The following is a 24,713-nucleotide window of genomic DNA, read 5'->3' as shown; positions in this document are numbered from 1 at the left end:
CCGCGGGAATAATGGGGGGGGTGAGGGGGGGAGGGGCCATGGGGGGGGTGAGGGGGGGAGGGGCCATGGGGGGGGTGAGGGGGGGAGGGGTGAGTGGGGGGGTGAGTGGGGAGAGTGGGGGGGTGAGTGGGGGGGTGAGTGGGGGGGTGAGTGGGGGGGTGAGTGGGAGGGTGAGTGGGGAGGTGGTGAGTGGGGGGGTGGTGAGTGGGGGGGTGGTGAGTGGGGGGGTGGTGAGTGGGGGGGTGGTGAGTGGGGGGGTGGTGAGTGGGGGGGTGGTGAGTAGAGGGGTGAGTGGTGGGGTGGTGAGTGGGGAGAGTGGGGGGGTGGTGAGTGGGGGGGTGAGTGGGGGGGTGAGTGGGGAGGTGGTGAGTGGGGTGAGTGGGGTGAGTGGGGGGGTGAGTGGGGGGGTGAGTGGAGAGGCGGTGAGTGCAGTGGTAGATGGGGAAGTGATGGATGGGGTGGTGAGTGGGGTGGTGAGTGGAGGGGTGAGTGGGGGGGTGGTGAGTGGGGTGGTGAGTGGGGGGGTGGTGAGTGGGGAGAGTGGGGGGGTGGTGAGTGGGGTGGTGAGTGGGGGGGTGGTGAGTGAGGTGGTGAGCAATCCGTTGAGTGGAGACACGGAGGAGGAGGAGGCGGAGGTGAGGAGTGGTGGTGGTGAGGAGCTGGTGAGGAGCGGCGGTGGTGGTGAGGAGCAGCAGGAGACGCTTGATCTAGTGCGCTGGAGGGCGCTGAGCAAGCTGCTCCTGCGGCTGAGTGAGCAATGTCCACACCCAGACGTGCGGGAACACTGCCAGCACCTGCAGACACGTGCCCTGGTGAGTACTGCACTCACCACTCACTCACCTACTCACTCACCAATCACTCACCTACACACTCACCTACACACTCACCTACTCACTCACTACACACTCACCTACACACTCACCACTCACTCACCCACTCACTCACCCACTCACTCACTCATTCACCTACTCACTCACCTACTCACTCACTCACCTACACACTCACCAATCACTCACCTACTCACTCACCAATCACTCACCTACTCACTCACCAATCACTCACCTACTCACTCACCTACACACTCACCACCCACTCACCTACACACTGCCAGCACCTGCAGACACGTGCCCTGGTGAGCACTGCACTCACCACTCACTCACCACTCACCACTCACTCACCTACACACTCACCACTCACTCACCTACTCACTCACCTACACACTCACCACCCACTCACCTACACACTGCCAGCACCTGCAGACACGTGCCCTGGTTAGCACCGCACTCACCACTCACTCACCACTCACCACACACTCACTCACCTACACACTCACCTACACACTCACCTACTCACTCACCCACTCACCTACACACTCACCAATCACTCACCTACACACTCACCAATCACTCACCTACACACTCACCAATCACTTACCTACACACTCACCTACACACTCACCCACTCACCTACACGCTCACCTACACACTCACTCACTCACCTACACACTCACCACTCACTCACCCGCTCACCAATCACTCACCTACACACTCACCACTCACTCACCCGCTCACCAATCACTCACCTACACACTCACTCACTCACCTACACACTGCCAGCACCTGCAGACACGTGCCCTGGTGAGCACCACACTCACCACTCACTCACCTACTCACTCACCAATCACTCACCTACACACTCACCACTCACTCACTCACCTACACACTCACCTACACACTCACCTACACACTCACCACCCACTCACCTACACACTCACCCACTCATTCACTCACCACACACTCACTCACTCGCTCACCTACACACTCACCTACACACTCACCTACACACTCACCATTCACTCACCTACACACTCACCTACACACTCACCACCCACTCACCTACACACTGCCAGCACCTGCAGACACGTGCCCTGGTGAGCACCGCACTCACCACTCACTCACCACTCACCACACACTCACTCACCTACACACTCACCTACACACTCACCTACTCACTCACCTACACACTCACCACTCACTCACCCACTCACCACACACTCACTCACTCACCTACACACTCACCAATCACTCACCTACTCACTCACCAATCACACACTCACCCACTCACCTATACACTCACCTACACACTCACTCACCTACACACTCACCTACACACTCACTCACCTACTCACCTACACACTCACCTACACACTCACTCACCTACTCACCTACACACTCACCTACACACTCACTCACTCACTCACCCACTCACTCACACACTCACTCACTCACCTACTCACCTACACACTCACCTACACACTCACCCACTCACCTACACACTCACCACCCACTCACCCACTCACTCACCCACTCACTCACCTACTCACCCACCCACACACCCACTCACTGACTCACCTACACACTCACTCACCTACACACTCACCAATCACTTACTCACCCACTCACCACACACTCACCACTCACTCACCACTCACTCACCAACACACTCACCTACACACTCACTCACTCACCAATCACTCACCAATCACTCACCCACTCACCTACACACTGCCAGCACCTGCAGACACGTGCCCTGGTGAGCACCGCACTCACCAATCACTCACCAATCACTCACCACACACTCACCCACTCATCCACTCACCAATCACTCACCTACACACTCACCAATCACTCACCCACACACTCACCTACACACTCACCAATCACTTACTCACTCACCCACCTACTCACTCACCCACTCATCCACTCACCTACTCACTCACCTACTCACTCACCCACTCACCACACACTCGCTCAACTACACTCATTCACTCACCTACACACTCACCACACACTCACCCACTCACCTACACACTCACCAATCACTTACTCACTCACCTACTCACTCACTCACCCACTCACCTACACACTGCCAGCACCTGCAGACACGTGCCCTGGTGAGCACCACACTCACCACTCACTCACCTACTCACTCACCAATCACTCACCTACTCACCTACACACTCACTCACCTACACACTCACCTACACACTCACTCACCCACTCATCCACTCACCACACACTCACTCACCCACTCACTCACTCACCCACTCACTCACTCACCTACTCACCTACACACTCACCTACACACTCACTCACTCACCTACACACTCATTCACCTACTCACTCACCTACTCACTCACTCACCTACACACTCACCAATCACTTACCTACTCACTCACCAATCACACACTCACCCACTCACCTACACACTGCCAGCACCTGCAGACACGTGCCCTGGTGAGCACCGCACTCACCACTCACTCACCTACACACTCACCACTCACTCACCTACACACTCACCCACACACTCACCCACACACTCACCACTCACTCACCCACACACTCATTCACTCACCTACACACTCACTCACCTACTCACTCACCTACTCACCTACACACTCATTCACCTACACACTCACCCACTCATTCACTCACCACACACTCACTCACTCGCTCACCTACATACTCACCTACACACTCACCTACACACTCACCATTCACTCACCTACACACTCACCTACACACTCACCACCCACTCACCTACACACTGCCAGCACCTGCAGACACGTGCCCTGGTTAGCACCGCACTCACCACTCACTCACCACTCACTCACCACTCACTCACCACTCACCACACACTCACTCACCTACACACTCACCTACACACTCACCTACTCACTCACCCACTCACCTACACACTCACCAATCACTCACCTACACACTCACCAATCACTCACCTACACACTCACCAATCACTTACCTACACACTCACCTACACACTCACCCACTCACCTACACGCTCACCTACACACTCACTCACTCACCTACACACTCACCACTCACTCACCCGCTCACCAATCACTCACCTACACACTCACTCACTCACCTACACACTCACCACTCACTCACCCGCTCACCAATCACTCACCCACACACTCACTCACTCACCACACACTCACTCACCTACACACTCACCTACACACTCACCTACTCACTCACCCACTCACCTACACACTCACCAATCACTCACCTACACACTCACCAATCACTCACCTACACACTCACCAATCACTTACCTACACACTCACGAATCACTTACCTACACACTCACCTACACACTCACCCACTCACCTACACACTCACCTACACACTCACCAATCACTCACCCACACACTCACTCACTCACCTACACACTCACCCACTCATTCACTCACCACACACTCACTCACTCACCCACTTACTCACTCACCTACACACTCACCCACTCATTCACTCACCACACACTCACCCACTCACCTACTCACTCACCTAGACACTCACCTACACACTCACCAATCACTCACCTACACACTCACCTACACACTCACCAATCACTCACCCACCCACTCACCTACACACTGCCAGCACCTGCAGACACGTGCCCTGGTGAGCACCGCACTAACCAATCACTCACCAATCACTCACCAATCACTCACCAATCACTCACCAATCACTCACCTACACACTCACTCACTCACCTACACACTCACCACTCACTCACTCACTCACCCGCTCACCAATCACTCACCAATCACTCACCAATCACTCACCAATCACTCACCTACACACTCACCAATCACTCACCAATCACTCACCAATCACTCACCACACACTCACCAATCACTCACCAATCACTCACCCACACACTCACCAATCACTCACCAATCACTCACCTACACACTAACCAATCACTCACCTACACACTAACCAATCACTCACCTACACACTCACCAATCACTCACCACACACTCACCAATCACTCACCAATCACTCACCAATCACTCACCTACACACTCACTCACTCACCTACACACTCACCACTCACTCACTCACTCACCCGCTCACCAATCACTCACCCACACACTCACTCACTCACCACACACTCACTCACCTACACACTCACCTACACACTCACCTACTCACTCACCCACTCACCTACACACTCACCAATCACTCACCTACACACTCACCCACTCACCTACACACTCACCAATCACTCACCTACACACTCACCAATCACTTACCTACACACTCACCAATCACTTACCTACACACTCACCTACACACTCACCCACTCACCTACACACTCACCTACACACTCACCAATCACTCACCCACACACTCACTCACTCACCTACACACTCACCCACTCATTCACTCACCACACACTCACTCACCCACTTACTCACTCACCTACGCAATCACTCACCCACTCACCTACACACTCACTCACCTACTCACTCACCTACTCACTCACTCACTCACCTACACACTCACCAATCACTTACTCACTCACTCACCTACTCACTCACCTACCCACTCACCACACACTCGCTCAACTACACTCATTCACTCACCTACACACTCACCTACACACTCACCCACTCACCTACACACTCACCAATCACTCACCTACACACTGCCAGCACCTGCAGACACGTGCCCTGGTGAGCACCGCACTCACCAATCACTCACCAATCACTCACCAATCACTCACCACACACTCGCTCACCTACACACTCATTCACCCACACACTCACCAATCACTCACCCACACACTCACCAATCACTCACCAATCACTCACCACACACTCACCAATCACTCGCCACACACTCACCAATCACTCACCCACACACTCACCAATCACTCACCCACACACTCACCAATCACTCACCTACACACTCACCCACTCACCTACACACTCGCTCACCTACTCACTCACCTACACACTCGCTCACCTACTCACTCACCTACACACTCGCTCACCTACACACTCACCTACTCACTCACCTACTCACTCACCTACACACTCGCTCACCTACACACTCACCTACTCACCTACACACTCACCTACACACTCACCCACTCACCTACTCACTCACCTACACACTCACCTACACACTCACCTACACACTCACCCACTCACCTACACACTCACCCACTCACCTACACACTCACTCACGTACTCACTCACCCACTCACCTACACACTCATTCACCTACACACTCACCAATCACTCACCTACACACTCACTCACCTACTCACTCACCCACTCACCTACACACTCATTCACCTACACACTCACCAATCACTCACCACACACTCGCTCACCTACACGCTCATTCACCCACACACTCACCAATCACTCACCCACACACTCACCAATCACTCACCAATCACTCACCACACACTCACCAATCACTCGCCACACACTCACCAATCACTCACCCACACACTCACCAATCACTCACCCACACACTCACCAATCACTCACCTACACACTCACCCACTCACCTACACACTCGCTCACCTACTCACTCACCTACACACTCGCTCACCTACTCACTCACCTACACACTCGCTCACCTACACACTCACCTACTCACTCACCTACTCACTCACCTACACACTCGCTCACCTACACACTCACCTACTCACCTACACACTCACCTACACACTCACCCACTCACCTACTCACTCACCTACACACTCACCTACACACTCACCTACACACTCACCCACTCACCTACACACTCACTCACGTACTCACTCACCTACACACTCATTCACCTACACACTCACCAATCACTCACCTACACACTCACTCACCTACTCACTCACCCACTCACCTACACACTCATTCACCTACACACTCACCAATCACTCACCACACACTCGGTCACCTACACACTCACTCACCTACTCACCACACTGACCAATCACTCACCACACACTCGCTCACCTATACACTCACCTACTCACCTACACACTCACCTACACACCCACCCACTCACCTGCACACTCACCTACACACTCACCCACTCACCTACACACTCACCTACCCACTCATCCACTCACCTACACACTCACCCACTCACCTACACACTCACCCACTCACCTACACACTCACCCACTCACCTACTCACTCACCTACACACTCACCCACTCACCTACACACTCACCTACACACCCACTCACCTACACACTCACCCAATCACTCACCTACATACTCACCAACCTGCATACTCACCAATCACTCACCACCCACTCGCTCACCTGTACACTCACCTACTCACCTACACACTCACCTACACACTCACCCACTCACCTACTCACTCACCTACACTCACCTACACACTCACCTACACACTCACCCACTCACCCACTCACCCATTCACCTACACACTCATCCACTCACCAACTCACCCACTCACCTACTCACTCACCTGCACACTCACCTACATACTCACCCACTCACCTACACACTCACCTACACACTCACCCACTCACCTACACACTCACCTACTCACTCACCTACACACTCACCCATTCACCTACACACTCACCTACACACTCACCCACTCACTGATCTACTCACTCACTACCCATTCACCTACTCACCCGTGTCTCCCCGTGTCTCCCCCCTGTCTCCCCCTGTCTCCCCCTGTCTCCCCCCGTGTCTCCCCCCCGTGTCTCCCCCCCGTGTCTCCCCCTGTCTCCCCATGTCTCCCCCCTGTCTCCCCCGTGTCTCCCCGTGTCTCCCCCCTGTCTCCCCCCTGTCTCCCCCCTGTCTCCCCCTGTCTCCCCGTGTCTCCCCCCTGTCTCCCCCGTGTCTCCCCGTGTCTCCCCCCGTGTCTCCCCCCTGTCTCCCCCGTGTCCCCCCGTGTCTCCCCGTGTCTCCCCGTGTCTCCCCCCTGTCTCCCCCTGTCTCCCCCCTGTCTCCCCCCCTGTCTCCCCCTGTCTCCCCGTGTCTCCCCCCTGTCTCCCCCCGTGTCTCCCCCGTGTCCCCCCGTGTCTCCCCCCTGTCTCCCCCCATGTCTCCCCGTGTCTCCCCACTGTCTCCCCGTGTCTCCCCCCTGTCTCCCCCGTGTCTCCCCGTGTCTCCCCGTGTCTCCCCGTGTCTCCCCCGTGTCTCCCCCGTGTCTCCCCCCTGTCTCCCCCGTGTCTCCCCGTGTCTCCCCCTGTCTCCCCCGTGTCTCCCTCGTGTCTCCCCCGTGTCTCCCCCGTGTCTCCCCCGTGTCTCCCCCCGTGTCTCCCCCCTGTCTCCCCCGTGTCCCCCCCTGTCTCCCCGTGTCTCCCCGTGTCTCCCCCCTGTCTCCCCCCTGTCTCCCCCTGTCTCCCCCCTGTCTCCCCCCCTGTCTCCCCCTGTCTCCCCGTGTCTCCCCCCTGTCTCCCCCCGTGTCTCCCCCGTGTCTCCCCCCTGTCTCCCCCCATGTCTCCCCGTGTCCCCCCGTGTCTCCCCCCTGTCTCCCCCCATGTCTCCCCGTGTCTCCCCCCTGTCTCCCCGTGTCTCCCCACTGTCTCCCCGTGTCTCCCCCCTGTCTCCCCCTGTCTCCCTGTGTCTCCCCCGTGTCTCCCCCGTGTCTCTCCGTGTCTCCCCCCTGTCTCCCCCCTGTCTCCCCGTGTCTCCCCCGTGTCTCCCCCGTGTCTCCCCCGTGTCTCCTCCCTGTCTCCCCCGTGTTTCCCCGTGTCTCCCCCGTGTCTCCCCGTGTCTCCCCCGTGTCTCCCCGTGTCTCCCCCGTGTCTCCCCCGTGTCTCCCCCGTGTCTCCCCGTGTCTCCCCCGTGTCTCCCCGTGTCTCCCCCGTGTCTCCCCCGTGTCTCCCCGTGTCTCCCCGTGTCTCCCCCCCTGTCTCCCCGTGTCTCCCCGTGTCTCCCCCGTGTCTCCCCGTGTCTCCCCGTGTCTCCCCCGTGTCTCCCCGTGTCTCCCCCGTGTCTCCCCGTGTCTCCCCCGTGTCTCCCCGTGTCTCCCCGTGTCTCCCCGTGTCTCCCCGTGTCTCCCCCGTGTCTCCCCGTGTCTCCCCGTGTCTCCCCCGTGTCTCCCCCGTGTCTCCCCCGTGTCTCCCCCCTGTCTCCCCCGTGTCTCCCCGTGTCTCCCCCGTGTCTCCCCCGTGTCTCCCCCTGTCTCCCCCGTGTCTCCCCGTGTCTCCCCGTGTCTCCCCGTGTCTCCCCGTGTCTCCCCCGTGTCTCCCCCGTGTCTCCCCGTGTCTCCCCGTGTCTCCCCGTGTCTCCCCCGTGTCTCCCCCGTGTCTCCCCCGTGTCTCCCCCTGTCTCCCCCGTGTCTCCCCCCGTGTCTCCCCCGTGTCTCCCCGTGTCTCCCCGCGTCTCCCCCTGTCTCCCCCCTGTCTCCCCCGTGTCTCCCCGTGTCTCCCCGTGTCTCCCCCGTGTCTCCCCCTGTCTCCCCGTGTCTCCCCGTGTCTCCCCCGTGTCTCCCCCCTGTCTCCCCCGTGTCTCCCCGTGTCTCCCCCGTGTCTCCCCCGTGTCTCCCCCTGTCTCCCCCGTGTCTCCCCGTGTCTCCCCGTGTCTCCCCGTGTCTCCCCGTGTCTCCCCCGTGTCTCCCCGTGTCTCCCCGTGTCTCCCCGTGTCTCCCCCGTGTCTCCCCCGTGTCTCCCCCGTGTCTCCCCCTGTCTCCCCCGTGTCTCCCCCCGTGTCTCCCCCGTGTCTCCCCGTGTCTCCCCGCGTCTCCCCCTGTCTCCCCCCTGTCTCCCCCGTGTCTCCCCGTGTCTCCCCGTGTCTCCCCCGTGTCTCCCCCTGTCTCCCCGTGTCTCCCCGTGTCTCCCCCGTGTCTCCCCCGTGTCTCCCCCGTGTCTCCCCCTGTCTCCCCCGTGTCTCCCCCCGTGTCTCCCCCGTGTCTCCCCGTGTCTCCCCGTGTCTCCCCGCGTCTCCCCCTGTCTCCCCCCTGTCTCCCCCGTGTCTCCCCCGTGTCTCCCCCGTGTCTCCCCGTGTCTCCCCGTGTCTCCCCCGTGTCTCCCCGTGTCTCCCTGTGTCTCCCCGTGTCTCCACGTGTCTCCCCCGTGTCTCCCCGTGTCTCCCCGTGTCTCCAGGAGAAAGGGCTGCCATTCCCAAAGTCCCAAGGTTGTGGGCCCAGCACCTTCATGCCTGAGACGGAGGTGAGAGGGAATCCTCTCTGTGTGTCTCTGTGTCTCTGTCTGTGCGTGTGTGTGTCTCTGTGTGTGTCTCTGTGTGTCTCTGTGTTTCTCTGTGTGTGTATCTGTGTGTCTCTGTCTCTCTGTGTGTCTCTGTGTGTCTCTGTGTGTGTCTCTGTGTGTGTCTCTGTGTGTGTGTGTCTGTGTGTGTCTCTGTGTGTGTCTGTGTGTGTCTCTGTGTGTGTCTGTGTGTGTGTCTCTGTGTGTCTCTGTGTGTGTCTCTGTGTGTCTCTGTGTGTGTCTGTGTGTGTCTCTGTGTGTCTCTGTGTCTCTCTGTGTGTCTCTGTGTGTCTCTGTCTCTGTGTGTGTCTCTGTCTCTCTGTGTGTCTCTGTGTGTGTGTCTCTGTGTCTCTGTGTGTGTCTCTGTGTGTCTCTGTGTGTTTCTCTGTGTGTCTCTCTGTGTCTCTGTCTCTCTGTGTGTCTGTGTGTGTCTCTGTGTGTGTATGTCTCTGTGTGTGTCTCTGTGTGTGTCTCTGTGTGTGTCTCTGTGTGTCTCTGTGTGTGTCTCTGTGTGTCTCTCTGTGTCTCTCTGTGTCTCTGTGTGTGTCTCTGTGTCTCTGTGTGTGTCTCTGTGTGTGTCTCTCTGTGTGTCTCTGTGTCTCTGTGTGTGTCTCTGTGTGTGTCTCTGTGTGTCTCTGTCTCTGTATGTGTCTCTGTGTCTCTGTGTGTGTCTCTGTGTGTGTCTCTGTGTGTCTCTGTGTGTGTCTCTGTGTGTCTCTGTGTCTCTGTGTGTCTCTGTCTCTGTGTGTGTCTCTCTGTGTCTCTGTGTGTCTTTGTCTCTCTGTGTGTCTCTGTCTCTCTGTGTGTCTCTGTGTGTCTCTGTCTCTCTGTGTGTCTTTGTCTCTGTGTGTGTCTCTGTGTGTGTGTCTGTGTGTGTCTCTGTGTGTGTCTGTGTGTCTCTGTCTCTGTGTCTCTGTGTGTCTCTGTCTCTGTGTCTCTGTGTTTCTCTGTGTGTGTCTCTGTGTCTCTGTGTGTCTCTGTGTCTCTGTGTGTGTCTCTGTGTGTCTCTCTGTGTGTCTCTGTGTGTCTCTGTGTCTCTGTGTGTCTCTGTGTGTGTCTCTGTCTCTCTGTGTGTCTCTGTGTGTGTCTCTGTGTGTCTCTGTGTGTCTCTGTGTGTGTATCTGTGTGTCTCTGTCTCTCTGTGTGTCTCTGTGTGTCTCTGTGTGTGTCTCTGTGTGTGTGTCTCTGTGTGTCTCTGTGTGTGTCTGTGCGTGTCTGTGTGTGTGTCTCTGTGTCTGTGTGTGTCTCTGTCTCTGTGTGTGTCTCTCTGTGTATCTCTGTGTGTGTCTCTGTGTGTCTCTGTGTGTCTTTGTCTCTCTGTGTGTCTCTGTCTCTCTGTGTGTCTCTGTGTGTCTCTGTCTCTGTGTGTGTCTCTGTGTGTGTGTCTTTGTGTGTCTCTGTGTGTGTTTCTGTGTGTGTCTCTGTCTCTGTGTCTCTGTGTTTCTCTGTGTGTGTCTCTGTGTTTCTCTGTGTGTGTGTCTGTGTGTCTCTGTGTGTCTCTGTCTCTCTGTGTGTCTCTGTGTGTCTCTGTCTCTCTGTGTGTGTCTGTGTGTGTGTCTCTGTGTGTGTCTCTGTGTGTGTCTCTGTCTCTGTGTGTGTCTCTGTGTGTGTCTCTGTGTGTCTCTCTCTCTCTGTGTGTCTCTCTGTGTCTCTGTCTCTGTGTGTCTCTGTCTCTCTGTGTGTCTCTGTCTCTGTGTGTGTCTCTGGCTCTCTGTGTGTCTCTGTCTCTCTGTGTGTGTCTCTGTGTGTGTGTCTGTGTGTGTCTCTGTGTGTGTTTCTGTGTGTGTCTCTCTGTGTGTCTCTGTCTCTGTGTCTCTGTGTTTCTCTGTGTGTGTCTCTGTGTCTCTGTGTGTGTCTCTGTGTGTCTCTGTCTCTCTGTGTGTGTCTCTGTGTCTCTGTGTGTGTCTCTGTGTGTGTCTCTGTCTCTGTGTGTGTCTCTGTGTCTCTGTGTGTGTCTCTGTCTCTGTGTGTGTCTCTGTTTCTGTGTGTCTCTCTGTGTCTCTGTGTGTGTCTCTGTGTGTCTCTGTCTCTGTGTGTGTCTCTGTCTCTCTGTGTGTCTCTGTGTGTCTCTGTGTCTCTCTGTGTGTCTCTGTGTGTCTCTTTGTGTCTCTGTGTCTCTGTGTGTCTGTCTCTGTGTGTGTCTCTGTCTCTCTGTGTGTCTCTGTGTGTGTCTCTGTGTGTCTCTGTGTGTCTCTGTGTGTGTATCTGTGTGTCTCTGTCTCTCTGTGTGTCTGTGTGTCTCTCTGTGTGTGTGTCTCTGTGTGTGTGTCTCTGTGTGTGTGTCTCTGTGTGTGTGTCTCTGTGTGTCTCTGTGTGTCTCTGTGTGTGTCTGTGCGTGTCTGTGTGTGTGTCTCTGTGTCTCTGTGTGTCTCTGTCTCTGTGTGTGTCTCTCTGTGTATCTCTGTGTGTGTCTCTGTGTGTCTCTGTGTGTCTTTGTCTCTCTGTGTGTCTCTGTCTCTCTGTGTGTCTCTGTGTGTCTCTGTCTCTCTGTGTGTCTCTGTGTGTCTCTGTCTCTCTGTGTGTGTCTGTGTGTGTGTCTCTGTGTGTGTCTCTGTGTGTGTCTGTGTCTCTGTGTGTGTCTCTCTGTGTATCTCTGTCTCTGTGTCTCTGTGTTTCTCTGTGTGTGTCTCTGTGTCTCTGTGTGTGTCTCTGTGTGTCTCTGTCTCTCTGTGTGTCTCTGTCTCTCTGTATGTGTCTGTGTGTGTGTCTCTGTGTCTCTGTGTGTGTCTCTGTGTGTGTCTCTGTCTCTGTGTGTGTCTCTGTGTCTCTGTGTGTGTCTCTGTCTCTGTGTGTGTCTCTGTCTCTGTGTGTCTCTCTGTGTGTGTCTCTGTGTGTCTCTGTCTCTGTGTGTGTCTCTCTCTCTGTGTGTGTCTCTGTGTGTCTCTGTGTCTCTCTGTGTGTCTCTCTGTGTGTCTCTGTCTCTGTGTGTGTCTCTGTGTGTCTCTGTCTCTCTGTGTGTCTCTGTGTGTCTCTGTGTGTCTCTGTCTCTGTGTGTCTCTGTCTCTGTGTGTGTCTCTGTCTCTCTGTGTGTCTCTGTCTCTCTGTGTGTGTCTCTGTCTCTCTGTGTGTCTCTGTCTCTGTGTGTGTCTCTGTCTCTCTGTGTGTCTCTGTCTCTCTGTCTCTGTGTGTTTCTGTATCAATCTGTGTGTGTCTCTGTGTGTCTCTGTATCAATCTGTGTGTCTCTGTATCAATCTCTGTGTGTCTCTGTGTGTGTCTCTGTGTGTCTCTGTCTCTCTGTGTCTCTGTATCAATCTGTGTATCTCTGCATCCATCTGTGTGTCTCTCTGTGTGTCTGTGTGTGTCTCTGCGTGTGTCTCTGTGTGTGTCTCTGTGTGTGTCTCTGTGTGTGTCTCTGTGTGTGTCTCTGCATCAATCTGTGTGTGTCTCTGTGTGTGTCTCTCTGTGTGTGTCTCTCTGTGTCTCTGTGTGTCTCTGTGTGTGTCTCTGTGTCTCTGTGTGTGTCTCTGTGTGTCTCTCTGTGTGTATCTCTGTGTGTGTCTCTGTATCAATCTGTGTGTCTCTCTGTGTGTGTCTCTGTGTGTCTCTCTGTGTCTTTGTGTGTCTCTGTCTCTGTGTGTGTCTCTGTGTGTGTCTCTGTATCAATCTGTGTGTGTCTCTGTGTGTCTGTCTCTCTGTGTGTCTCTGTCTCTGTGTGTCTCTGCATCAATCTGCGTGTGTCTCTGTGTGTCTCTGTGTGTGTCTCTGTCGCTGTGTCTCTGTGTGTCTCTGCGTGTGTCTGTATCAATCTGTGTGTGTCTCTCTGTGTGTCTCTGTGTCTCTGTATCAATCTGTGTGTGTCCCTGTGTCTCTCTGTGTGTCTCTGTATCAATCTGTGTGTGTCTCTGTGTGTCTCTGTATCAATCTGCGTGTGTCTCTGCGTGTGTCTCTGTGTGTCTCTGCGTGTGTCTCTGCGTGTGTCTCTGTGTGTGTCTCTGTCTCTCTGTGTGTCTCTGTATCAATCTGTGTCTCTGTGTCTCTCTGCATCAATCTGCGTGTCTCTGTGTGTCTCTGTGTGTCTCTGCATCAATCTGCGTGTGTCTCTGTGTGTCTCTCTGTGTCTCTCTGTGTGTCTCTCTGTCTCTGCGTGTGTCTCTGTGTGTGTCTCTGTGTGTCTCTCTGTGTGTGTCTCTGTGTGTCTCTGTGTGTGTCTCTGTGTGTGTCTCTGCGTGTGTCTCTGCGTGTGTCTCTGTGTGTGTCTCTGTGTGTCTCTGTGTGTGTCTCTGTGTGTCTCTGTGTGTGTCTCTGTGTGTGTCTCTGTGTCTCTGTGTGTGTCTCTGTGTGTGTCTCTGTGTGGGTCTCTCTGTGTGTCTCTCTCTGTCTCTCTCTGTCTCTCTGCGCGTGTCTCTCTGCGCGCGTGTGTCTCTCTGTGTGTGTCTCTGTATCAATCTGTGTGTCTCTCTGTGTGTGTCTCTGTGTCTCTCTGTGTGTCTCTCTCTGTCTCTCTCTGTCTCTCTGCGCGTGTCTCTCTCTCTGCGTGTCTCTCTCTCTGTCTCTCTCTGTCTCTCTGCGCGTGTCTCTCTCTGCGTGTGTCTCTCTGTGTGTGTCTCTGTATCAATCTGTGTGTCTCTGTGTGTGTCTCTCTGTGTGTCTCTCTGGCTCTCTGCGCGTGTGTCTCTCTGTGTCTCTCTCTCTCTGTCTCTCTGCGCGTGTCTCTCTCTCTGCGTGTGTCTCTCCGTGCGTGTGTCTCTCTGTGTCTCTCTCTGTCTCTCTCTCTCTGTCTCTCTGCGCGTGTCTCTCTGCGCGTGTGTCTCTCTGTGTAGATGGTGAGCGTCGGGGCGAGTCAGGGCCTGGTGAGCACAGCCTACGCGTCTGCGTGTGTCTGTGTGTGTCTCTCTCTGTGTCTCTGTGTGTGTCTGTGTCTCTGTGTGTGTCTCTGTGTGTGTCTCCGTGTGTCTCTGCATCAATCTGTGTGTGTCTCTGTGTGTCTCTCTCTGTGTGTCTCTCTCTCTGTCTCTCTGTGTGTCTCTCTGCGCGTGTCTCTCTGCGCGTGTCTCTCTGTGTCTCTCTGCGCGTGTGTCTCTCTGTGTAGATGGTGAGCGTCGGGGCGAGTCAGGGCCTGGTGAGCACAGCCTACGCGTCTGCGTTTGCTGACAGCGGCCGAGTGAACCATGCCCTGCGAGTCATGAGCTGTCACCCTCTCTTCCTGCACCACTTCACTGTCGCTCACCACCTGATTATCTACTCGGACGGCCCGTTGCCTCCCGCTCACCGCCACTACATCGCCGTGATGGTGAGGAGCGTCGCTCACCCGCTCGCTCAGCCGCTCACCCGCTCGCTCAGCCACTCGCTCAGTCGCTCAGTCACTCGCTCAGTCGCTCAGTCACTCACTCAGTCACTCAGCCACTCACTCACTCAGTCACTCACCCACCCACGCACTCACTCAGCTATTCACTCACTCACTCACCCACTCACTCACCCACTCACTACATCGCCGTGATGGTGAGGAGCGTCGCTCACCCGCTCGCTCAGCCGCTCACCACTCACTCAGCCACCCGCTCACTCGCTCAACCACTCACTCAGCCACTCACTCACTCAGCCACTCACTCACTCAGCCACTCACTCACTCAGCCACTCACTCACTCAGCCACTCACTCACTCAGCCACTCACTCACTCAGCCACTCACTCAGCCACTCACTCACTCAGCCACTCACTCACTCAGCCACTCACTCACACAGCCACTTACTCACTCAGCCACTCACTCACTCAGCCACTCACTCACTCAGCCACTCACTCACTCAGCCACTCACTCACTCAGCCACTCACTCACTCAGCCACTCACTCACTCAGCCACTCACTCACTCAGCCACTCACTCAGCCACTCACTCACTCAGCCACTCACTCACTCAGCCACTCACTCACACAGCCACTTACTCAGCCTCTCACTCACTCACACAGCCACTCACCCACTCACCCACTCACTACATCGCCGTGATGGTGAGGAGCGTCGCTCACCTGCTCGCTCAGCCGCTCAGTCGCTCGCTCAGTCAGCCACTCACTCAACCACTCACTCAGCCACTCACTCACTCAGCCACTCACTCACTCACTCACCCATTCACTCACTCAGTCTCTCACCCACCCACGCACTCACTCAGCCACTCACTCACTCAGCCACTCACTCACTCAGCCACTCACTCACTCACCCACTCACCCACTCAGCCACTCACTCAGCCACTCGCTCAGCCACTCACTCACTCACTCACCCATTCACTCACTCAGTCACTCACCCACCCACGCACTCACTCAGCCACTCACTCAGCCACTCACCCACTCACCCACCCACCCACTCACTCACCCACTCACTCACTCACTCACCCACTCACTCAGCCACTCACCCACCCACTCACTCACCCACTCACCCACTCACTCACTCACTCAGCCACTCACCCACCCACTCACTCACCCACTCACTCACTCACTCACCCATTCACTCACTCAGCCACTCACCCACCCACGCACTCACTCAGCCACTCACTACATCGCCGTGATGGTGAGGAGCGTAGCTCACCGCTCGCTCAGCCGCTCGCTCAGTCGCTCACTCAGCCGCTCACTCAGCCACTCACTCAGCCACTCACTCACTCAGCCACTCACCCACTCAGCCACTCGCTCAGTCGCTCAGTCAGCCACTCGCTCACTCAGCCACTCACCCACTCAGCTATTCACTCACTCAGCCACTCACTCAGCCACTCACTCACTCACTCACCCATTCACTCACTCACTCAACCACTCACTCACTCAGCCACTCACCCACTCACTCAACCACTCACTCACTCAGCCACTCACCCACCCACTCACCCATTCACTCACCCAATCACTCACTCAGCCACTCACCCACTCACTCACTCACACAGCCACTCACCCACTCACTCACTCACACAGCCACTCACTCACTCAGCCACTCACTCACTCAGCCACCCACCCACTCACCCACTCACTGTGTGTGTCCGCGTGTGTGTGTCCGCGTGTGTGTGTCTGTGTGTGTGTGACTGTGTGTGTTGTCACTGTGTGTGTAACTGTGTGTGTGTCACTGTGTAACTGTGTGTGTCACTGTGTGTCACTGTGTGTGTGTCACTGTGTGTAGGTGTGTCACTGTGTGTGTAACTGTGTGTGTGTCACTGTGTGTGTCACTGTGTGTGTCTCACTGTGTGTGTGTGTGTCACTGTGTGTGTGTGTCACTGTGTGTGTGTCACTGTGTGTGTGTCACTGTGTGTGTGTCACTGTGTGTGTGTGTCACTGTGTCACTGTGTGTGTCTCACTGTGTGTATGACTGTGTCATTGTGTGTGTATCACTGTGTGTGTCACTGTGTGTGTGTGTCACTGTGTGTGTCACTGTGTGTGTGTCACTGTGTGTGTGTGTCACTGTGTCACTGTGTGTGTCTCACTGTGTGTATGACTGTGTCATTGTGTGTGTGTCACTGTGTGTGTCACTGTGTGTGTGTCACTGTGTGTGTGTCACTGTGTGTGTGTGTCACTGTGTCACTGTGTGTGTCTCACTGTGTGTATGACTGTGTCATTGTGTGTGTATCACTGTGTGTGTCACTGTGTCTGTGTGTGTCACTGTGTGTGTCTCACTGTGTGTATGACTGTGTCATTGTGTGTGTGTCACTGTGTGTGTCACTGTGTGTGTGTCACTGTGTGTGTGTCACTGTGTGTGTGTGTCACTGTGTCACTGTGTGTGTCTCACTGTGTGTATGACTGTGTCATTGTGTGTGTATCACTGTGTGTGTCACTGTGTGTGTGTGTCACTGTGTGTGTCACTGTGTGTGTGTGTCACTGTGTGTGTGTCACTGTGTGTGTGTGTCACTGTCACTGTGTGTGTCTCACTGTGTGTATGACTGTGTCATTGTGTGTGTATCACTGTGTGTGTCACTGTGTCTGTGTGTGTGTCACTGTGTGTGTCTCACTGTGTGTATGACTGTGTCATTGTGTGTGTGTCACTGTGTGTCACTGTGTGTGTGTCACTGTGTGTGTGTCACTGTGTGTGTGTGTCACTGTGTCACTGTGTGTGTCTCACTGTGTGTATGACTGTGTCATTGTGTGTGTATCACTGTGTGTGTCACTGTGTGTGTGTGTCACTGTGTGTGTCACTGTGTGTGTGTGTCACTGTGTGTGTGTCACTGTGTGTGTGTGTCACTGTGTCACTGTGTGTGTCTCACTGTGTGTATGACTGTGTCATTGTGTGTGTATCACAATGACACCTCGCGGTGCCGGACGGGCAACTCTGTCGTGGACAGCGCTGTGGGGGGAGATCCAATTTTGATTGGCTCCTCCCCTCATGGCATATGTATCCACCACAGGGGCTAAACGGGGGCTCTGGACGGGTGCGAGGGGCTGGTAACCCCTCCACCTTCAATTAATTACCACGAAACTACGAATTAAACTTAAATATGTAACAACTAAGCTTGTGCCGGAGGCCCCGGGGGGCCAGGCGTCTATGACGTCTCCTGGCCAAACCCCAATTGGCGGAGCCAGGAGATTGAATACCTACCCTCGGGGCTACTCCAGAAACAACGAAAAGCCACTACGGTTGGCCACGTGGAATGTTCGAACGCTCACTGCAGAGGAGAGGCTGCCACTCCTCTGTCGGGAGCTGGACCGGTACCGCCTGGATCTATGCGGCATTCAGGAGGTCCGGTGGACCGGCTCTGGCTCCTGCCACCATGAGGGGTGGACAGTCCTCTACTCGGGGCAGCAGACTGCCAAACAACAGGGTGTGGGTCTTCTTTTGAACAAAAGAATGAAGGGGGCGTGGGAGCGTGGCGGTGAGGTGTGGGAAGCTGTAAGCCCCAGGCTACTTTGGGCTCGCCTTCCCATCAACCGGAGGCGAGGAATGGTGGTCGTGGTTACTTATGCCCCCACCGAAGATGAACATCCGTGGAGGGATGCAGGCAAAGCCGATGAGTCAGATGCCTTCTATGACCTCCTGTCACAGGTGCTGGCTAAAGTGGCCCCTCGGGATAGAGTCATCATGTTGGGTGACTTCAATGCCCGAGTTGGTCATGATACTGGCACCTGGCCTGGAGTGATTGGAGGGCATGGGCCAGATCAGCTCAATAACAACGGTAGGAGGCTGCTAGATTTTTGTGCAGCCCATGGGCTTGTAATTACCAACACCCTGTTCCGGCATCGGCGCATCCACACAACATCATGGATGCATGCCGGGTCCAAGCAAGAACATCTGCTGGACTACATAGTGACGGACCAGCGAATGCGAGCCCATGTCCTTGACACCAGGACCTACCGTGGAGCTGATCTGCCCTCTGACCATCGACTAGTCATCTGTAAGATGCGCCTGCCATTCTTCCACTCCGGTGGTGGGTGTACACCCAGGACCCCATTCCAACCTAAAGTGGCCTGGTCTCAGTTATCTGATGAAAGTTGCAAGCGAGAATTTCATCATCGCTTGCGGCTGGGATTGGCATCGTCCCCGACTCCTCCTGATGTCGAGGGTAAATGGGCGAGGTTTAGGACTGTGACTCATGCAGCTGCAATGGCTGCTTTGGGTACGCGGTCCAGACCTCCCCAGACACCCTGGATGACAGAGGAGTTGTTCACGATGGTTGAGAAAAAGCGACAGGCCCACTGTCATCGGCTACAGAGTCCCACATCAGAGAATGAGGAGGCTTACCGCAGCCTTCGCTCGGAGGTTCGAAGAGCCGTGAGGCGCTGCAAGGATGGGTGGTGGTCGCGGGTTGCTGAGGAGATGGAGTCTGCCTCAGTGGCCCGTGATCACAAATCTCTATTTAACTCCATCAAAAAAGCAACCTGCAGCGCCACACCTATTACCATCATTAGGGGAAAAAACGGCGATCCAATTTCCGACCCCCAGGAACAGGTTCGCAGATTTGCTGAGCATTTCTGTGAGGTCCTGGGGGAGGGAAAATCCCTCAGCCAGGAAAACATCGTGGCACAAAGTGAGGATGACCCTGCTGAGGCTGCGGTGCCTCAAATATTGGATGAAGTCACCCCCTGTGAGTGGCTGGCTGAGGTGCCATCTGCTGAGGAAGTATTGAAGGCGATCCGGAGTCTGAGACCAGGAAAGGCAGCGGGCAGAGATGATCTTCCAAGCGAAATGCTGAGGGAGGGTGGCGTTTGTGCACAGACTGCCCTATATGACATCATAACAACAGTCTGGACCACTGGACGGGTTCCGCAGGATTGGAAGGATGCCCTGGTGGTCCCCCTTTTTAAGAAGGGGGACCGCACAGACTGTAACAACTACAGGGGCATCTCACTCCTCAGTGTGCCGGGAAAGGTCCTGGCAAGGATTATTCAGCATCGCCTTGCCAGGCACGCTGAGGAGAGGCTTGCGGAGCCCCAATGCGGTTTCAGGAAAGGGCGGTCCTACACAGATGCCATATTTTCTGTCCGTCTGCTACAGCAGAGGTGTAGGGAATTCCAACAAGACCTACATCTCTGCTTTATTGACCTGGTCAAGGCCTATGATACCATCAGTAGGCCTGGGCTCTGGGTCGTTCTTCGTGCTTTTGGAGTACCTGACCCTCTGCTCACGATCATTAAGGACCTTCATGATGGTGAGCGGGCCCGGGTAAAACTACGTGGCCGGGAGTCAGAGCCATTCCCTGTACACCTTGGGGTGCGACAGGGATGTCCTCTGGCTCCCACATTATTTAACATCTATTTTGACCACGTAGTTCGTGAAGCCTTCAATAGCTGTACCGGGGGAATCTCCATATGGTACAGATATAATGGGAGGCTAATCGATGCCCGGGTGCGGTCAAGGGATGGCTCCCTATTGCTCAACCACGTTATGTATGCTGATGACTTGGTAATAGCTGCTCAGTCAGAGGAGGAGTTGGAGACGCTGCTGCTGAGACTGGAGCGTGCCACTAAGAGGTGGGGCCTTACCATCAGCCCCACCAAAACCAAGCACCTGCCTGGGTATTTTGTACCATCGGACACTCCACCCCCACAACTCCCAATCGGTGATGGGGCAGTTGTGGAGAGAGTGGAGAGTTTCCCATACCTGGGCAGTGTGCTTATGACTGGCACCAGTTTAACAGCAGAGGTCTCACTCCGAATCAGTCGAGCGGCAATATCTTTTCATCGGTTGCGTAACGCTGTGTGGAAGCTACCTGGTCTGTCGCTCCGCACTAAGCTTCAGGTCTTCTCGGCCACGGTCATTCCCTCCCTTCTCTACGCTTGCGAAACGTGGACCCCCCTAATGGAACATCTTCGCCGGTTAGAAACATTTAGGCTGGCCTGCCTACGATCCATCCTGGGTTTAACCAGACTGGATTGTGTGAGGAGCTCACAAATTCTTGAAAGATCTGGGCAGGGTCCCATCGGTGAGCTCCTCCGGCAGGCAAGGCTGCGATGGCTGGGTCATGTAGCCCGCATGCCCAGCCACCGCATGCCGAAACAGCTTTTGTTTGGCCGGATTGAGGGGGCTAAGCGGGCGCGGCACGGGCTAGAGAAGAGATGGAGTGATGTGGTACAGGAGGACGTGGAGCTGAGTGGACTTGCCGATGACTGGTACCAGCGGTGTCAAGATCGGCCTCTGTGGAGGAGGCTCGTGAAGGATGCTACTGGGCAGTTGGAGGCAGTCGCCCTCCAACAACAACGGAGGGCGGAGGAGCGACGCTCACAACAGCGAGCGGAGCGCTGGGTGGCTAAAGCACAGCAGGTTGGCACAGTAGGGGGCACAGGTGGTGCATCAGCCAGTCATCTCAGTCAGTCGACCCGTGGCACCTGGGTCTGCCCCGTGACCTCCTGCCAGCGGGCGTTCGACACTTCACGTGGCCTCAGGGTGCACATAGCCTGGCACAAGCGTCGTGGTGACGTCACCGCCACTTAGTGGCGAATGGCGGTTGTTGTTGTTGTTGTATCACTGTGTGTGTCACTGTGTGTATGACTGTCTCACTGTGTGTGTGTCACTGTGTGTGTCACTGTGTGTGTATCACTGTGTGTGTGTGTCTCACTGTGTGTCACTGTGTATGTCACTGTGTGTGTGTAGGCAGCTGCGCGTCACCGCTGTGTGTGTCACTGTGTGTGTGTCTCACTGTGTCACTGTGTGTGTGTGTGTCACTGTGTGTGTCTCACTGTGTGTATGACTGTGTCACTGTCACTGTGTGTGTGTCACTGTGTCACTGTGTGTGTCACTGTGTGTGTCTCACTGTGTCACTGTGTGTGTGTGTGTCACTGTGTGTGTCTCACTGTGTGTATGACTGTGTCACTGTCACTGTGTGTGTCACTGTGTGTGACTGTGTCTCACTGTGTGTGTGTCTCACTGTGTCACTGTGTGTGTGTAGGCAGCTGCGCGTCACCGCTGTGTGTGTGTCACTGTGTCACTGTGTGTGTCACTGTGTGTGTGTCACTGTGTCACTGTGTGTGTCACTGTGTGTGTGTCACTGTGTCACTGTGTGTGTGTGTGTCACTGTGTGTGTCTCACTGTATGTCTCACTGTGTGTGTGTAGGCAGCTGCGCGTCACCGCTGTGTGTGTGTCTGTGTCACTGTGTGTGTGTGACTGTGTGTGTCACTGTGTGTGTGTCACTGTGTGTGTCACTGTGTGTGTCACTGTGTGTGTGTCACTGTGTGTGTGTCACTGTGTGTGTCACTGTGTGTGTGTGACTGTGTGTGTCACTGTGTGTGTCACTGTGTGTGTGTGTCACTGTGTGTGTGTCACTGTGTGTGTCACTGTGTGTGTGTGACTGTGTGTGTCACTGTGTGTCACTGTGTGTGTGTCACTGTGTGTGTCACTGTGTGTGTCACTGTGTGTGTGTGTCACTGTGTGTGTGTCACTGTGTGTGTGTCACTGTGTGTGTGTCACTGTGTGTGTGTCACTGTGTGTGTCACTGTGTGTGTCACTGTGTGTGTGTGTGTCACTGTGTGTGTTTCACTTTGTGTGTCACTGTGTGTCACTGTGTGTGTCACTGTGTGTGTCACTGTGTGTATGTGTCACTGTGTGTGTGTCACTGTGTGTGTGTCACTGTGTGTGTGTGTCACTGTGTGTGTCACTGTGTGTCACTGTGTGTGTGTCACTGTGTGTGTGTCACTGTGTGTGTCACTGTGTGTGTGTCACTGTGTGTGTGACTGTGTGTGTCACTGTGTGTGTCTCTGTGTGTGTGTGTCACTGTGTGTGTGTCTGTGTGTGTGTCACTGTGTGTGTGTCACTGTGTGTGTGTCACTGTGTGTGTGTCACTGTGTGTGTGTCACTGTGTGTGTGTGTGTCACTGTGTATGTCTCTGTGTGTGTGTGTAGGCAGCTGCGCGTCACCGCTGTGTGTGTGTCTGTGTCACTGTGTGTGTGTCTGTGTCACTGTGTGTGTGTCTGTGTCACTGTGTGTGTGTGTCTCTGAGTGTGTAGGCAGCTGCGCGTCACCGCTGTGTGTGTCACTGTGTGTGTGTGTCACTGTGTCTGTGTGTGTGTCACTGTGTGTGTCTCACTGTGTGTGTGTCACTGTGTGTGTCTCACTGTGTGTGACTGTGTCTCACTGTGTGTATGACTGTGTGTGTCACTGTGTGTGTCACTGTGTGTGTGTATGACTGTGTCACTGTGTGTGTGTCTCACTGTGTGTGACTGTGTCTCACTGTGTCTCTGAGTGTGTAGGCAGCTGCGCGTCACCGCTGTGTGTGTGTGTGTGTCACTGTGTGTGTGTGTGTCACTGTGTGTGTGTGTGTCACTGTGTGTGTCACTGTGTGTGTCTCACTGTGTGTGTGTGTGTCACTGTGTGTGTGTGTGTCACTGTGTGTGTCTCACTGTGTGTGTGTGTGTCACTGTGTGTGTGTGTGTCACTGTGTGTGTCTCACTGTGTGTGTGTGTGTCACTGTGTGTGTCTCACTGTGTGTGTGTGTCTCACTGTGTGTCACTGTGTATGTCACTGTGTGTGTGTAGGCAGCTGCGCGTCACCGCTGTGTGTGTCACTGTGTGTGTGTCTCACTGTGTCACTGTGTGTGTGTGTGTCACTGTGTGTGTCTCACTGTGTGTATGACTGTGTCACTGTCACTGTGTGTGTGTCACTGTGTCACTGTGTGTGTCACTGTGTGTGTCTCACTGTGTCACTGTGTGTGTGTGTGTCACTGTGTGTGTCTCACTGTGTGTATGACTGTGTCACTGTCACTGTGTGTGTCACTGTGTGTGACTGTGTCTCACTGTGTGTGTGTCTCACTGTGTCACTGTGTGTGTGTAGGCAGCTGCGCGTCACCGCTGTGTGTGTGTCACTGTGTCACTGTGTGTGTCACTGTGTGTGTGTCACTGTGTCACTGTGTGTGTCACTGTGTGTGTGTCACTGTGTCACTGTGTGTGTGTGTGTCACTGTGTGTGTCTCACTGTATGTCTCACTGTGTGTGTGTAGGCAGCTGCGCGTCACCGCTGTGTGTGTGTCTGTGTCACTGTGTGTGTGTGACTGTGTGTGTCACTGTGTGTGTGTCACTGTGTGTGTCACTGTGTGTGTGTCACTGTGTGTGTGTCACTGTGTGTGTCACTGTGTGTGTGTGACTGTGTGTGTCACTGTGTGTGTCACTGTGTGTGTGTGTCACTGTGTGTGTGTCACTGTGTGTGTCACTGTGTGTGTGTGACTGTGTGTGTCACTGTGTGTCACTGTGTGTGTGTCACTGTGTGTGTGTGTCACTGTGTGTGTCACTGTGTGTGTCACTGTGTGTGTGTCACTGTGTGTGTGTCACTGTGTGTGTGTCACTGTGTGTGTGTCACTGTGTGTGTGTCACTGTGTG

At 54.9% G+C, this 24,713-nt stretch overlaps 1 protein-coding gene and 1 long non-coding RNA gene across 3 annotated transcripts in view; one reads left to right on the top strand and one right to left on the bottom strand.

The window, feature by feature from the left end:
- Positions 1–434: 434 nt before the first annotated feature.
- Positions 435–24,713, top strand: part of LOC116938425 (sestrin-2-like) — a 67,453-nt gene continuing 43,174 nt past the window's right edge. The window contains exons 1-3 of one of the 2 annotated variants that reach the window (XM_076058437.1): positions 435–812; positions 9,922–9,987; positions 15,054–15,254. In XM_076058437.1, coding sequence (XP_075914552.1) covers positions 450–812; positions 9,922–9,987; positions 15,054–15,254 — 630 coding nt within the window. In that variant the 5' untranslated portion in view covers positions 435–449. Of the gene's footprint in view, positions 813–5,520; positions 5,546–9,921; positions 9,988–15,053; positions 15,255–24,713 lie in introns of those variants that run through there. The other variant, XM_076058436.1, reaches the window with a different exon arrangement.
- LOC142908154 (uncharacterized) lies at positions 2,864–6,735 on the bottom strand. The gene is made up of 3 exons (XR_012931622.1): positions 6,721–6,735; positions 5,511–6,653; positions 2,864–2,894 (listed from the first exon to the last, which is right to left on the bottom strand). It is a non-coding gene; the product is annotated as an uncharacterized LOC142908154 (long non-coding RNA).

This window comes from Petromyzon marinus, assembly GCF_048934315.1.
Source record: "Petromyzon marinus isolate PM22_M1 ecotype Great Lakes invasive population chromosome 73 unlocalized genomic scaffold, UKy_Petmar_22M1.pri1.0 chr73_unloc.6, whole genome shotgun sequence".
In the NCBI taxonomy this organism is placed as follows: Eukaryota; Metazoa; Chordata; class Hyperoartia; order Petromyzontiformes; family Petromyzontidae; genus Petromyzon; species Petromyzon marinus.
The sequence above is the reverse complement of the archived record's forward strand: the minus strand, read 5'-3'. Positions and strand labels throughout refer to the sequence as shown.